Below are 13451 nucleotides of genomic sequence, written 5' to 3' on the forward strand. Positions count from 1 at the left end.
CTGCGTGGGCTGGCTTTGAACCACAATCCTCAGATCTCAGCCTTCTGAGTAGTTAGGATTACATCAATAGTTCCCAGCTAAACTTTAACTTATTTTGAAGGCCTTTTTTTTTTTGGGTCCAGTCGTGGGGGCGCACACACACACACACACACACACACACACACCATCACCACCACTACCACCACCACCACCACCACCACCACCACCACCACCACCACCAGTGGTCTACGCCTCTAAACCTAGGAAGCTGAGATCTGAGCATTGTGGTTTGAAGCCAGCCCTGGCAGGAAAGCCTATGCAATTCTTACCTCCAATTAATGGCCAAAAAGCCAGAAGTAGAGCTATGGCTCAAGTGGTAGAGCATGTGCTGCCTTGAGCAGAAAACCTCAAGGACAGTGCCTAGGCCCTGAGTTCGAGACCAGGGCCTGCATAAAAAGAAAAAGAGAAGTGAACCTCCAGGGATGAGTCACTGACCAGAGATGGGAGCTTTGTACTCCTTTCAGGAAGGAGGAAAGGAAGGAGGCTGTAGGTTTCTACTTGACTCTCCCTATCCACTGTGTTCAGAGCAGTATTACAGAGCTAGTGCAAAGCAGCACCACAGGAGCAGCTGGACACAGCTCACCCAGATGCCCAGACAGCCTACCTAGACTTTGCAAAAGGCTTACCAATACTTGTGAAAATCCATCTTGTATAGTTGACTAAGCAACTTCTGCAGACTTAAGAAACTGGGTCTGAGACACTGCTCAGCCTTCTCCCTGGGGGATCTCCATAGCCTTATGATCTCCCAGGGGAGACTCAGCATCTCGAGGAGAAGGCAGGCCCGGTGGTGGCCTTCTATTCTAGCTTTTTCCCTTCTAGGTCATGTGTCTGTGAATCACTTAAAAATGTCTTTATTTGCTTCATCCCAGGCCCCAGTTGGGGAATTACTTTGATCTTAGGTGGGCTTGGACCCCACTCTCCCCTGCTCTCCCCTACCTGTACTCCAGGGCCCCAGTGGAGGGAAGGCACACGTAGCTGGGAGCCTGATCTAGAGGAAATCTTGGTCTGCAGCCTATTGGTGGTCTCTCTCTGGAGGATCAGACACTGGGGAGGCTGTTGGAAGTCCTTCTCCTCTATGTGTTTGTTTATTCCTCTCCTTTGCTGCTTTTTAGGAGTTTGCAGCACTCACGAAAGAACTGAATGTGTGCAGGGAGCAGCTCCTCGAGAGGGAAGAGGAAATTGCAGAGCTGAAAGCAGAAAGGAACAACACCAGGGTTAGTAATGGTTCTGGGTCTTGTCTGCCTCTGTAGTCAGCATGGGGACCAGTCCTGCTGCCCGAGAAGGGGACAGACAACCTTTCCTGCCTGGGTCACAGTGTAGACTGCTCTGTCAGCACGGTGTTAGACAAGGCATGAGGCTGGGGATTAACAGAACTCTGAGAGCTGAAGGAGTGTCTCTACCTTTCTGCTGGGCTTAAGGGATTCAGACTTGAGTGTGTGGTTGAGAGTAGACATGATTGAAAATTGCTCCTTGTACCTTTCTTCCATCCCTCTGTTTCAGCTGCTGCTGGAGCATTTGGAGTGCCTTGTGTCCAGGCACGAGCGCTCTCTTAGGATGACAGTGGTGAAGAGACAGGCACAGTCCCCCGCCGGTGTGTCTAGTGAGGTGGAGGTGCTCAAAGCTCTGAAGTCCCTGTTTGAGCACCACAAAGCCCTGGACGAGAAGGTATTGCCAAGCTCTGACACTGTGGGGCACCAACATGCCTTGGCCATTGACACTACAGGGCACCAATGCTGTGGGCACCAGTACTGTGGGCACTGACATGCTGTGGGCCCCTTGCACTGTGGTCACCAATGCCTATGGGGCACTGATACGGTGCGTATGGGCATTGTGGGGTACCGACACTAGAGCTCCTTGAATTCTTACAAAGGCATCTCTCTTAGAAGACAGTATACTACACGGTTAACAAGTACCAGCTGGCATATGCATCTTAACATTGATGAATTCTCTGCATTGATTTGCTGGGAAGATCTTGGTAATCTATTCAGGGGCAAAATTTCCCCAAATTTAAACCTGTCACCTGAGTTTTGGGGAGCCCGAGACAGGAGGATCATGAGTTCCAGGCCAGCCTGGTCTGCCTAGTAAGCCCTGGTCTCAGAAAACAAAAACAAAACTAAATGCATTAGTAAGTTTCTGGGCAGTAAATGTCAATGAAAGACACTACAGTTCCTCTTATGTTTCACTAACACCATGTTAGACAACTGTACATAGATGTGCCTGTGAAATAAATACACTCACGGTGACCCTTTTATTTCCAGGTGCGAGAGCGGCTCCGAGTAGCCCTGGAGAGGTGCAGCTTGTTAGAAGAAGAACTGGGTGCTACACACAAAGAGGTGAGCTGGAGGCACTGTCAGAGATTAATAGAATTACTACCCCTAAGTTTACGGAGTAATAGATGTCAGAGGTGTTTTTCTAGTTGTGGACCAGTCTGCTGGGGTTGCTAGACTTTGATGTCAGCATTCAGGATCATTTGTCTAGTAGGTATGAATTCTAGTAACCTGTGTGTTCAGTAGGAGAGCTTTACCTTATGCTTTTTTTCCTTCATTTAGCAGTGTATAGTCTTGTTTTTCCCAAAGGCATTTAAGGTGTTTTATCCTCCTCATATTCATTTCTGTTTTAGCTAATGATTCTTAAAGAACAGAATAATCAGAAAAAAACACTAACAGATGGGGTGCTTGACATCAACCATGAGCAGGAAAACACACCAAGCACGAATGGAAAGGCAAGTCACTGGGCTTTCTCTAGGTTTCCTTTCTGGTATCTTTGGTCCCTGGCACCTAGATAAAGCTGTTGAGCAGCTATGCTGAAAATACAGTACCTGCATGTACCTGGCATACCTGCGCGCAGACTATAGAAATCTTGTTTTGGTGGACCTGGTTTGCTGGAAATGTTTTATTCTAGAGCGTACCAAACATGGCTGTCTGTATAAGGGTCCATATTTTTTCCATCAGAGATCTTCAGATGGCTCCCTCAGCCATGAGGAAGACCTTGCTAAGGTAATGGAGCTCCAGGAAGTCATAGACAAACAGTCAAGAGAGCAGACCCAGATGAAGGAGCGTCTGGCTGCCCTCTCCAGTCACGTAGCAGAGCTGGAAGAAGATCTGGACACAGCCAGAAAGGATCTCATCAAGTCTGAAGAAATGAACACAAAGTTGCAACGAGATGTCCGAGAAGTAAGTGATGGCAGAGATTGCAGTGTGTGCTCAAGTCCTATCCAGTGCTGCTTTTCTCTTGTGCCCTCCCAGCGTCTTCCAGCCTTGGGTTATTGTGTGAGTGGTAGTGAGAAGGAGCCAGTGTGATGAGATGGACCGGCTGCCTCATGCTATGGTGGGCAGCTGTTTAAGGGCAGAGCCTTCTTAGGTTCCCTCCTGTGCTGCCCCAGACTGTGAGCTGTGTGTGTGTTCTTTGTCTTGTTAGGTTTCTTTCTATCATCCAGATAGCAAGTGAACTTGGTATCGGCCGTCCTGTTGAGATGTGAGGTGGTCTGTGACAGGCCAGCTCCTGTTTTTTGATGTACCTCTCTCATGGATGGTATGGGGTTGGATATCAGAGGTCAGGCCAGCAGTGAGTGTGAACCTCACTCACATTGGGTCCTCTGGACCGTGTTGTAAGAATATATTTGGATGTATTCTGACCGCATTTCTGCCTGGGTTACAGTTACAACATGTTTATTTTGTACAAGACGGTACAAGTACCGTCTGGTACTTGTCCATGGGGTCTCCCTGCCATTGAGCATGTGTGGAGAGCAGGGAAGCTCAGCATGAGCAACTTTATGTAAGAATTCAGACCAAAGGAAAATATTCATATATATTACAGAACCTACTAAGTTTTATTATTTTTTTGCCTACATTAGATAATTTGTGTCCTGGTTTCAGTAGCAGATAGTGCATAATATTAATTTTGTTACAAACTTTAGTGGTGTCTTATTAAACTTTGACTTCTGTTTCCACTTGTCAGTGTGTTTGAACGTCACAATTGTATGAGACTTTTATCCAACTTTTAGTGTACAAAATTGAGACCTGCATCTTGCTGCTGTACCCGATAAGAAGCCCTTTTGTAGCTGGGGCAGACATAGGGCACTCCTTGTTTGGGACACCTTGGGGACACCTTCATCTGCTTGGGTTCTTGGAGTGTTTGGGGTGGCTTACTATACAAATTTTAACATATACTTGATGACTCACTTCAAGCTTATTTTTTTGTTAAAGTTTTTTTTTTTTGGGTGGGGGGTCCGGTCGTGGGGCCTGAACTCTGGGCCTGGGCGCTGTCCCTCAGCTCTTCAGCTCAAGGCTAGCGCTCTACCACTTGAGCCACAGCACCACTTCCGGCTTTTTTCTTTTTGCTTATGTGGTGCTGAGGAATCGAACCCAGGGCCTCATGCATGCAAGGCAAGCGCTCTACCACTGAGCCAACTTCCCAGCCCCTTCAAGCTTATTTTTATATGTACTTTTTACACATTTCATATGTAGAAAAGAATAAAATTGGTGACATGAGCCATCAATTATGTTAAGCCAGATGAACCTGTGCTCGTCATACCTCACAGCTGGATGTGTATGATGTCTGAGGCAGGTCAATTTCAGAAAACTGACATGTATCAGTTTAGTTTGGGGGACTATGATTTTAGTTTCGTCCAGTTTTCTCTCTGGAGTATTTGAATGTGTTAAGTATTGTCACTTGCCTTTTTTCTCTGAACGATAGGCGATGGCCCAGAAGGAAGACATGGAGGAGAGGATCACCACCCTTGAAAAGCGTTACCTTGCTGCACAGCGTGAGGCCACTTCAGTACATGACCTCAATGACAAACTGGAAAACGAGATTGCAAATAAGGACTCTATGCACCGGCAGGTAATGAACTTTATGGGCCTGTTTCTGGCTTCAGTTAATTATTAATGAAGTTAAAGATCTTTCTTCTTCTTTTTTTTTTTCCCCCTGTAAGTTGCATGTGGCAAATCAAGTCCAAATAGCAGTTTTTATGATCCTAGAATGTTACCTTGAAGAGGGTGGTTACTTCAGCTTAGAAGCTGTGGTTATTTAAAGCTTAATCCATGTGTAGCAGCACCCTGGGTTCAATCTCCAGCACTGGAAAACCAAAGGTGCAGTCATCAGATAGAGGTTCACACCTTTTATTTATTTATTTTATTTATTTATTTATTTATTTATTTATTTTTTGGTCGGCCGTGGGGCTTGATCTCTGGGCCTGGGCGCTGTCCCTCAGCTCTTCAGCTCAAGGCTAGCGCTCTACCACTTGAGCTACAGCGCCACTTCCGGTTTTCTGGTGGTTTATTGGAGATAGGAGTCTCACGGTCTCTCTTGCCCGGGCTGGCTTTGAACCGCGATCCTCAGATCTCAGCCTCCTGAGTAGCTAGGATTACAGGCGTGAGCCACCAGCGCCCGGCACCTTTTATTTATTTTTTAATTATGTCTATATTTAAAGTTTTAATCATTTGTACTAAATGAGCAGAGTGACAGAATTTCAAGGTAGGTGCTTGTTGGTAACTAGGAACAATATGAGAATGGCAAGTTAAAAAGAAATTAGGCCGGGCGCCAGTGGCTCACACATGTAATCAATCCTAGGTACTCAGGAGGCTGAGATCTGAGGATCATGGCTCAAAGCCAGCCCGGGCAGGAAAGTCTGTGAGACTCTAATCTCCAATGAACCACCAGAAAACCGGAAGTGGTGCTGTGGCTCAAGTGATAGAGCACTAACCTTGAGCTGAAGAGCACAGGGACAGTGTACAGGCCCAGAGTTCAAGCCCTACAACATACAAAACAACAACCACAACAAAAAGCAGTAGTAAAATTAGCATCTCTGTACTCTTGACAAACCACACTCACTCCCACTTCTGTGTAATCTTAGATATCTGAGAATGAACCAGAAAAACCTGAGTCAGGCACACACTTAGAGCCTCAGCACTCAGAAGGCTGAAGCAGGAAGATCGGAAGTGTGAGGCCAGCTTATGCTGAATCCTGTGACGCCCTGCCTCAAACAGAGTTAACAGTAGCTGGAATCGTTTGTCATTGAGCAAGCTCTTGGAAGATGGGGGGCTCTCTGTGCTCTGGCCGGGGCGTCACTTCCTCAGCGTCTGGAGGCCATGGCCACCACACCGCTAGTGCTGAGGGTTTTTTTGTTTTTGTTTTTGTTTTGTTGGTTGTGGGGCTTGAACTCTGGGCTTGGGCGCTGTCCCTCAGCTCTTCAGCTTAAGGTGAGCATTCTACCACTTGAGCCATAGCACCACTTCCGGTTTTTTGGTGGTTTATTGGAGATAAGAGCCTCATGGCAGCTGGGCCCCGTGGTTCACGCCTGTAATCCTACTCAGGAGGCTGAGACTTGAGGATCACAGTTCAAAGCCAGTCCAGGCAGGAAACCAGAAGTGGTGCTGTGGCTTAAGAGGTAGAGCACTTGCTTGCCTTGAGCTGAAGAGCTGAGGGATAGCACCCAAGCCCAGAGTTCAAGCCCCACAACTGACAAAAAAAAGAAAAAAGTCTCACAGCCTTTCCTGCCCGGGCTGGCTTTGAACCGCGATCCTTAGATCTCAGCCTCCTGAGTAGCTAGGATGACAGGCGTGAGCCACCAGCGCCCGACTTCTTTGTTTTTGCCAAGGAATAGTACCAAGTATTCTTACCCTAAGTTGTCTATAAGAATGAACAAGCTTAGCCTGGTGTCTGTGTCTCATGCCTGTAATCCTAGTTACTCAGGAGGCTGGTATGTAAGGACTGAGATTTGAAGCCAGCTTGGGCAGGAAAGTCCGTGAGACTCTTTATCTCCAATTAAACACCAAAAAGCTGGAAATGAAACTGTGTCTCAACTGGTAGAATGCTATCCTTGAGTGAAAAAGCTTAGGGAGGGGGGCTGGGAAGGTGGCTCAGTGGTAGACCACTTACCTTGCAAGCCTGAGGCCCTGGGTTCGATTCCTCAGCACCCCATAAGCAAAAAAAAAGAAAAAGCTTAAGGACAGCACCCAGGCCCTCAGTTCAAGTCCCAGGACCTGCACCCAAAATAAATAGGGGCTGGGAAGGTGGCTCAGGGGTAAAGTGCTTGCCTTGCATGCATGAGGCCCTGAATTAGATTCCTCAGCACCACATAAGGAGAAAAAGCCGGAAGTGGCGCTGTGGCTCAAGTGGTAGAGCCCTAGACTTGAGCTGAAGAGCTGAGGGGCAGCGCACAGGCCCAGAGTTCAGTCCCCACAACCGACCAAAAAACAAAACAAAAATAAATAAAGAAGGCTTCTTTGAAGATATTAGAAGAAGCAAATGCTTTGTGAAAGATGTTTGCTCATCAAATTCAGGCCCAGAAAGGTAGATGAGGAAGCCTGGCTCTGAAGCTGCTGCCCCGAGGCAGGCTGCCTCCGTACTGCCGGCAGCTTGTGAGCGGAGGCTCCGATGGTTTCTGCTGTCACTGAAGGAGGTGGGGCGCTGCACTCTCTCATTCAGCTCTCCTTCTGCAGACGGAAGACAAAAACCGTCAGTTACAGGAACGCCTGGAGCTGGCGGAGCAGAAGCTGCAGCAGACCCTGCGGAAAGCTGAGACCTTGCCGGAGGTAGAGGCTGAGCTGGCCCAGAGGGTGGCTGCGCTCTCCAAGGTGCGTCTGGGCTGGTAAAGGTCAAGCGCCAGAACTTGGTTTCTCTAGTCAGTGTCCCTGGACCTGTGGAGTGGCTCTGACTGTTTGTCAGTGCTAGTGTGAGGTGAGACCGCTTCTCACTGGTCAGACAGTGTCCTCCCTTGTCCTCCCTGGACCACCCTCCTGTCTCTCAGGAATGTGTTGTTTGTCCACAGTGTTGTGACACTGTGTTGTGGTTCTAGTCACAGCTTAAAGCACAGATTGGAAGCTGTGTGGGACAGGATAATAGAGTTGTCAGGAATGGAAAGCGATGCTGGGCACGGGTGGCTTGTGCCCATAATCCTAGCTAGTCAGGAGGCTGATGTCTGAGAGTCACAGTTTGGAGCCAGGGCAGACAAAAATTCCAGCCAGCCAAAGGCCAGAAATGAAGCTGTGGCTCAAGTAGTAAAGTGCCAGCCACTAGTGAAAAAGGCCAGTGAGAGTACAGAAAGAAAAGAGAAATGAGAAAAAGCAGAGGAAAATGCTATTCTCTTTTAAAGACAGTTGAATACACTTAGAGTAAATTTTTAAGTAATGTTTTGTTTTGAAATTACTTACAAATGTGTTTTTTGAGATGGTATCTGGTTAAAACGCCTAGGTTGGCTCCAACCTCCTGGGCTCAAGCAGTTCCTCTGCCTTTGCCTCCTGTGTAGCTCAACTATGGGTGTACTCTGTCATTTCTGGCTTAAAAAATAGATGGGTTTAAAGCAATCTTTATTTGTTCAGCCAGTGCTAGCAAGGCATGTAGAGGACAGTTCCTGCCGTCTGTGGAGAGGGAGGCAGATAAAGATGTCGCTCCAGGGGGAGGGGGAGGGCATGGGACTCAGCTCAGGCGGTCCACACAGGGGCCAAAAGAGGCTTAGCAAGAAGCATCGCCAGGCCCAAAAGCAGCGTGAGCACACGCCATATTGGTGCCTGGCAGGAGTCCTGTTGGCACTAGCTTGGACTTAGCTGCAGTGAAGGGACAGGGAGAGGAGAGTGTACCCTGCAGGGAAGGGAACCCTGGGGGCAGTTGATGGTCCCTAGCACCCACAGGCTTGCCTCCTCCCGCCCCCTCCCGCCCCCCTCCCGCCTCAGTCGAGTGCATTGCTCTCAGCCATAGCAGAACCCTGCCTCCCCTCAGTGAACTATTTTAAAATCTTCGTTTCTTTTCTCCCTACTGTCTTTCCTGTCCTTGTTGGCTTTGTAGTCTGACCCTTTGTCTTCTGGGAGCTCTGCCGCTAAGGAAGCTAAACTGTTGGAACTTACTTCCAAGCTTAGGAAGGTAGAATGTGTACCTTGCTCCTTTCTCCTGCTTGCTGCTTTCTGCTTTCCATGCTGACTCACAGAAGCAGTCTGAGGATGGGGAGACCTGAGTCCACAGAGGCCCGCCGGGGTGGGGTGGGGGGGACACACAGGCTTGCCGGCACCTGCACGCTGAGAGGTCGGCTGGTTCACTGAGCAGCACACAGGACCACAGAGGATGTGATGGATGAGTACACGCTGTCCCTGCCATCCGGTTGAAGTCCTCGCACAGCATGTGATGCTTGCTGCTGCTGCGGTAGTATAGAGCATGTCATCGGTGAAGTGTGAGTAGGTCAACTCACCATGTCTTTGCTGGCAGGCTGAGGAGAGACATGGCAACATTGAGGAGAGGCTACGGCAGATGGAGGCACAGCTGGAGGAGAAGAATCAAGAGCTGCAGCGGGTATGTATAGAGCTGGACGTGCTGAGGAGACACTGAACCTGGGGCTGAGGTATGACCCAGGCCGAGCTATTGGACCTCCTTCCTACTGGTCCTCTTCTGTGGCCTCCCACTTCAACCCAGACTTTGCTTCCTGTCATGGGCTGTTGTTTGTGGCCTCATTTCTACTGCCCTGATGTGCGCACTCCACACACTCGGAGATTAAGGATAAGTTGCAGCAGAAGAGATGTGTCATTGACAATGCTATGGAATGGGCAGGACCACCAAGCCCAGGAAGGTTTCTTGCTCATCTAGTGATCAGGACTGCTTCAGGTAAAATGACCCTACAGACTCCCCAGTATGGTGCCCATAAGGACACCCTGCAGAAGCCTAGAGCAAGGCTCATGACCCATGTATGCTTGCTCAGCATGGGGCACTGTAGTCAAAGCCTCGGGCCAGAGGCCTGGCTTCTGTCCCCAGATCCAGAGTTGTTGGGAGGTGTCGGAATGAGTATTTTGGAGCCAAAGGAGCACCAAGATGGAGCTGCAGTGAGAGGAGCGTTAGGAAACGCGGTGGTGGAGGATTGTGTCAATTCCAAGTTTCCCTTGCCAGAAATGAGCCACTGTGCATGTGGAGCAGCAGGAAGCTGCCAGGCCCCGTGTCTAGGGTGGGGTCTTTTAACAAGAGGACGGGGAAGGAAGCATTTATATCTGATGTGGAGCCCCGTGCCTCCACATCAGCCAACTTTTTCACATTAGCTTGAAGATTGCTAGATCATGTTTTTACATGAGGCCTGTATTTTGTTGTTGTTGTTACTGATTGTGGGACTTGAACTCTGGGCCTGGTTGCTGTCCCTGAGCTCTTCAGCTCAAGGGTAGCACTCTACCACTTGAGTCACAGCACCACTTTCGGCTTTCTGGTGGTTAATTGCCTGGGCTGGCTTTGAATCACAATCCTCAGATCTCAGCCTCCTGAGTAGGCTTACAGGCATGAGCCACCAATGCCCAGCTTATTTTCTCTCTCTCTCTTTTTTTAAAAATTGACCATTGTATGAAGTTTTACCTGAGTTTTTGAGAGAAGAGCAACTTAAAAAAGGTTTTTTAATTGTTACTATAAAGGTGATGTACCGGGGGTTACAGTTGTGTAAGTCAGGTGAAGAGTACAGTTCTTTTTGGACAATGTCACGTCTTCCCTTGCTCTTTCAATTTTTCCCTCCCACACCCACTCATAAGTAGATGCCTGTATTTCTGGCCATGTACTGCAGAGAATCAGACTAGCTTCCTGGAAATGATCACTATGAAGCTCAGTTCTTCCCCTCCTCCCCCTACCTCTATACACTCTTACCCTGTAAACAGAAACAGCATGTTACGTATTGTCAGAGCCAGTGCATGGAGTATTGTGTTGGGGAGATATATAACTGGATATTAAGCTATTCTGCTATAAAAGTGAATTGCTTGGCAAAAGAAGCAGACACTTCTAAAGAAAGAACATTGGAGCCGGGCGCTAGTGGCTCACACCTGTCATCCTAGCTACTCAGGAGGCTGAGATCTGAGGATCGTGGTTCAAAGCCGGCCTGGGCAGGAAGGTCTGTGAGACTCTTTATCTCCAACTAAACCACCAGAAAACCAGAAGTGGCACTGTGGTTCAGGTGATAGGGTGCTAACCTTGAGCTGAAGAGTGCAGCAACAACACCCAAGCATAGAGTTAAGCCCCATGACTGACCAAAAAAAAAAAGAAAGGAAGGACATGGGATCCTGCATGTACTGTGAGGTCTGTGGCTTTGTGGCTTTTTAGATGATGACAGAGAGCTGGAGAGCACCGCCACTGTGATCTGGTCATAGGCTTGGATGCTGCCTCTTAGTGCCTGTTGCCTTCTACTCTCATGGGTTCTTTCAGGGGTAAAACCAAGACCTTTAAGTATTGATGTTGATTACAGTTCAGTAAAACATGGGTCTGAAACATTGTTAGCACATTTCAAAGTCATTTAGGTCTTTATCTACAATTCTCAGGTAGAAAGGTACGTTACGAGAAGTTGAGTCAGTATAGGGATATAAAGAAAAAGTCTCAAGCCAGGCACTAGTGCCTTATATTTGTTTTGTTTTTGCCAGTGATGGAGTTTGAACTCACGGCCTGGGCGCACTGTACCTGAGCTTGTTTTGCTCAAGGCTAGCACTCTACCACTTGAGCCACATGCTACTTCTGGCTTTTTCTGTTTATGTGGTACTGAGGAGTTGAACCCAGGGCTTCATGCATGATAGGCAAGCGCTCTACCACCAAGCCACATTCCTAGCCCATGAGTTACCTTTGTAATCCTAGTTACTCAGGAGACTGAGATCTGAAGATTGAATTCTGGGAGACACTTATCTCCAATTAACCAGCAAAAAGCCAGAAGTAGCACTGTGGCTCAAGTGGTAGAGTACTAGCTTTGAGCAAAAGAAGCTTAGGGACAGTGCCCAGACCCTGAGTTCAAGCCCCAGGACTGGCATAACAAAACATCTCCCAGGTCCTACTGATACTTTTCACTTCTGCTTTGTAATTCAGAGAGAGAGAGAGAGAATGTGTGTTTGTTTGTTTGTTTTGGCTCAAGGCTAGTATTCTACCACTTGAGCTATACCTTGGTGGCTAATTGGAGATGAGAGTCTCAGTCTAACAGACTTTCCTGCCTTGGCTGGCTTTAAACTGTAATCCTCACGTCTCAGTTTTCTGAGTAGCTAGGATTATAGGTGTGAACTACGGACACTGGCTGTCGAGCTTTTTTTGTGTTCAAGGCTGGTGTTCTACCACTTGAGCCACAGCCCCACTAATGGCTTTTTGGTGGTTAATTGGAGGTAAGAGTCTTCACAGCCTTTCTTGCTTGGGCCAGCTTCAAACCACATTTAGGATTATAGATGCATGCCATCTGGTAATTCTGTGCATCTTTTTTTTTTTATTGTGAAAATACTGTACAGAGGGGTTACAATTACATGGGCAAGATAATGAGCACATTTCTTTTTTTTTTTTTTGTCGGTCATGGGGCTTGAACTCTGGGCCTGGGCGCTGTCCTTCAGCTCTTCAGCTCAAGGCGAGCGCTCTACCACTTGAGCTACAGCGCCACTTCCGGTTTTCTGGTGGTTTATTTGAGATAGGAGTCTCACGGTCTCTCCTGCCCGGGCTGGCTTTGAGCCGCGATCCTCAGATCTCAGCCTCCTGAGTAGCTAGGATTACAGGCGTGAGCCACCAGCGCCCGGCTTGAGTACATTTCTTATCAAGCATTGTAGCCTCCTCCTTTGTTTCCCTTCCCATCCCTTCCCATCCTCCCCCCGCCCCCCTTCAGTGCATCTTTTGTCTTTTATCTTTTTTTTTTTTTTTTTTTTTTTGATCCTGAGGCTTGAACTCAGGACCTGGGCTCTCTCTTTGAGCTTTGGTGTCCCAGGCTAGTGCTCTACCACTTGAGCCACAGCTCCACTTCTGACTTTTTGGTTGTTAATTGGAGGTAAGAGTCTCACAGACTTTTCTGCTCAGGCTGGCTTTGAACCTCAATCCTCAGATCTCAGCCTCCCAAGTAGCTAGGAGTATAGCCATGAGCCACGTGAAGCTGGCCTAACTCATCTTTTGTCTCAAATGCATTTATACAAGGGTAATTTCTCTGCCAGCATGTAGATATCAACTCGATACTGATGAATCTACCTTCTACATCCGTTTGACATCTGGTGGCTAGACCATTTCTCAAGCCCCTGAATGCTAGCATTTCTAGAAGATCCCCTTTTAAGTAGTGGCTTTCTAAGACTTACTTGCCTGCCTTTGGACTAGGAATGGCAGTGGGAAGGAGCAGACTGGGCACAGTGGCACATGTGTGGCGCAGTGCTGGGTCCTGTTTCTCTTAATGGAATGACTATATATCTGCTTCAAGTCTGAAGTCTCTGCTTCTCTTATTTTAGGCCAGACAAAGAGAAAAGATGAATGAGGAGCATAACAAACGTTTATCAGACACTGTGGACAAGCTTCTTTCAGAGTCCAATGAGAGGCTTCAGCTTCACCTGAAGGAGAGAATGGCTGCTCTGGAAGACAAGGTAGTCAGGCGGCTGCACTGCAGGGCCCTGCCGCTGAGTGAGCCCCACCTCTCCTGGGGGAGGTGGCGCAGCTGGGACAAGCTGCCTCATCCAGTCACTGAGCTG

At 48.1% G+C, this 13451-nt stretch overlaps 1 protein-coding gene across 11 annotated transcripts in view; it reads left to right on the plus strand.

The window, feature by feature from the left end:
• Positions 1 to 13451, plus strand: part of Ppfia1 (PTPRF interacting protein alpha 1) — a 101165-nt gene that overhangs the window by 39589 nt on the left and 48125 nt on the right. For 7 of the 11 annotated variants that reach the window (XM_070009651.1, XM_070009655.1, XM_070009653.1 and 4 more), the window contains exons 3-12: positions 1152 to 1253; positions 1540 to 1704; positions 2298 to 2372; positions 2660 to 2761; positions 2991 to 3212; positions 4735 to 4881; positions 7482 to 7616; positions 8824 to 8898; positions 9238 to 9321; positions 13215 to 13346. In XM_070009651.1, the coding sequence (XP_069865752.1) occupies positions 1152 to 1253; positions 1540 to 1704; positions 2298 to 2372; positions 2660 to 2761; positions 2991 to 3212; positions 4735 to 4881; positions 7482 to 7616; positions 8824 to 8898; positions 9238 to 9321; positions 13215 to 13346 (1239 nt within the window). The remainder of the gene's footprint in view (positions 1 to 1151; positions 1254 to 1539; positions 1705 to 2297; positions 2373 to 2659; positions 2762 to 2990; positions 3213 to 4734; positions 4882 to 7481; positions 7617 to 8823; positions 8899 to 9237; positions 9322 to 13214; positions 13347 to 13451) is intronic. The other 4 variants (XM_070009662.1, XM_070009661.1, XM_070009659.1 and 1 more) reach the window with 1 other exon arrangement.

Source organism: Dipodomys merriami, unplaced genomic scaffold, assembly GCF_024711535.1.
Source record: "Dipodomys merriami isolate MVZ:Mamm:240054 unplaced genomic scaffold, mDipMer1.0.p SCAF_78, whole genome shotgun sequence".
Taxonomy (NCBI): Eukaryota; Metazoa; Chordata; class Mammalia; order Rodentia; family Heteromyidae; genus Dipodomys; species Dipodomys merriami.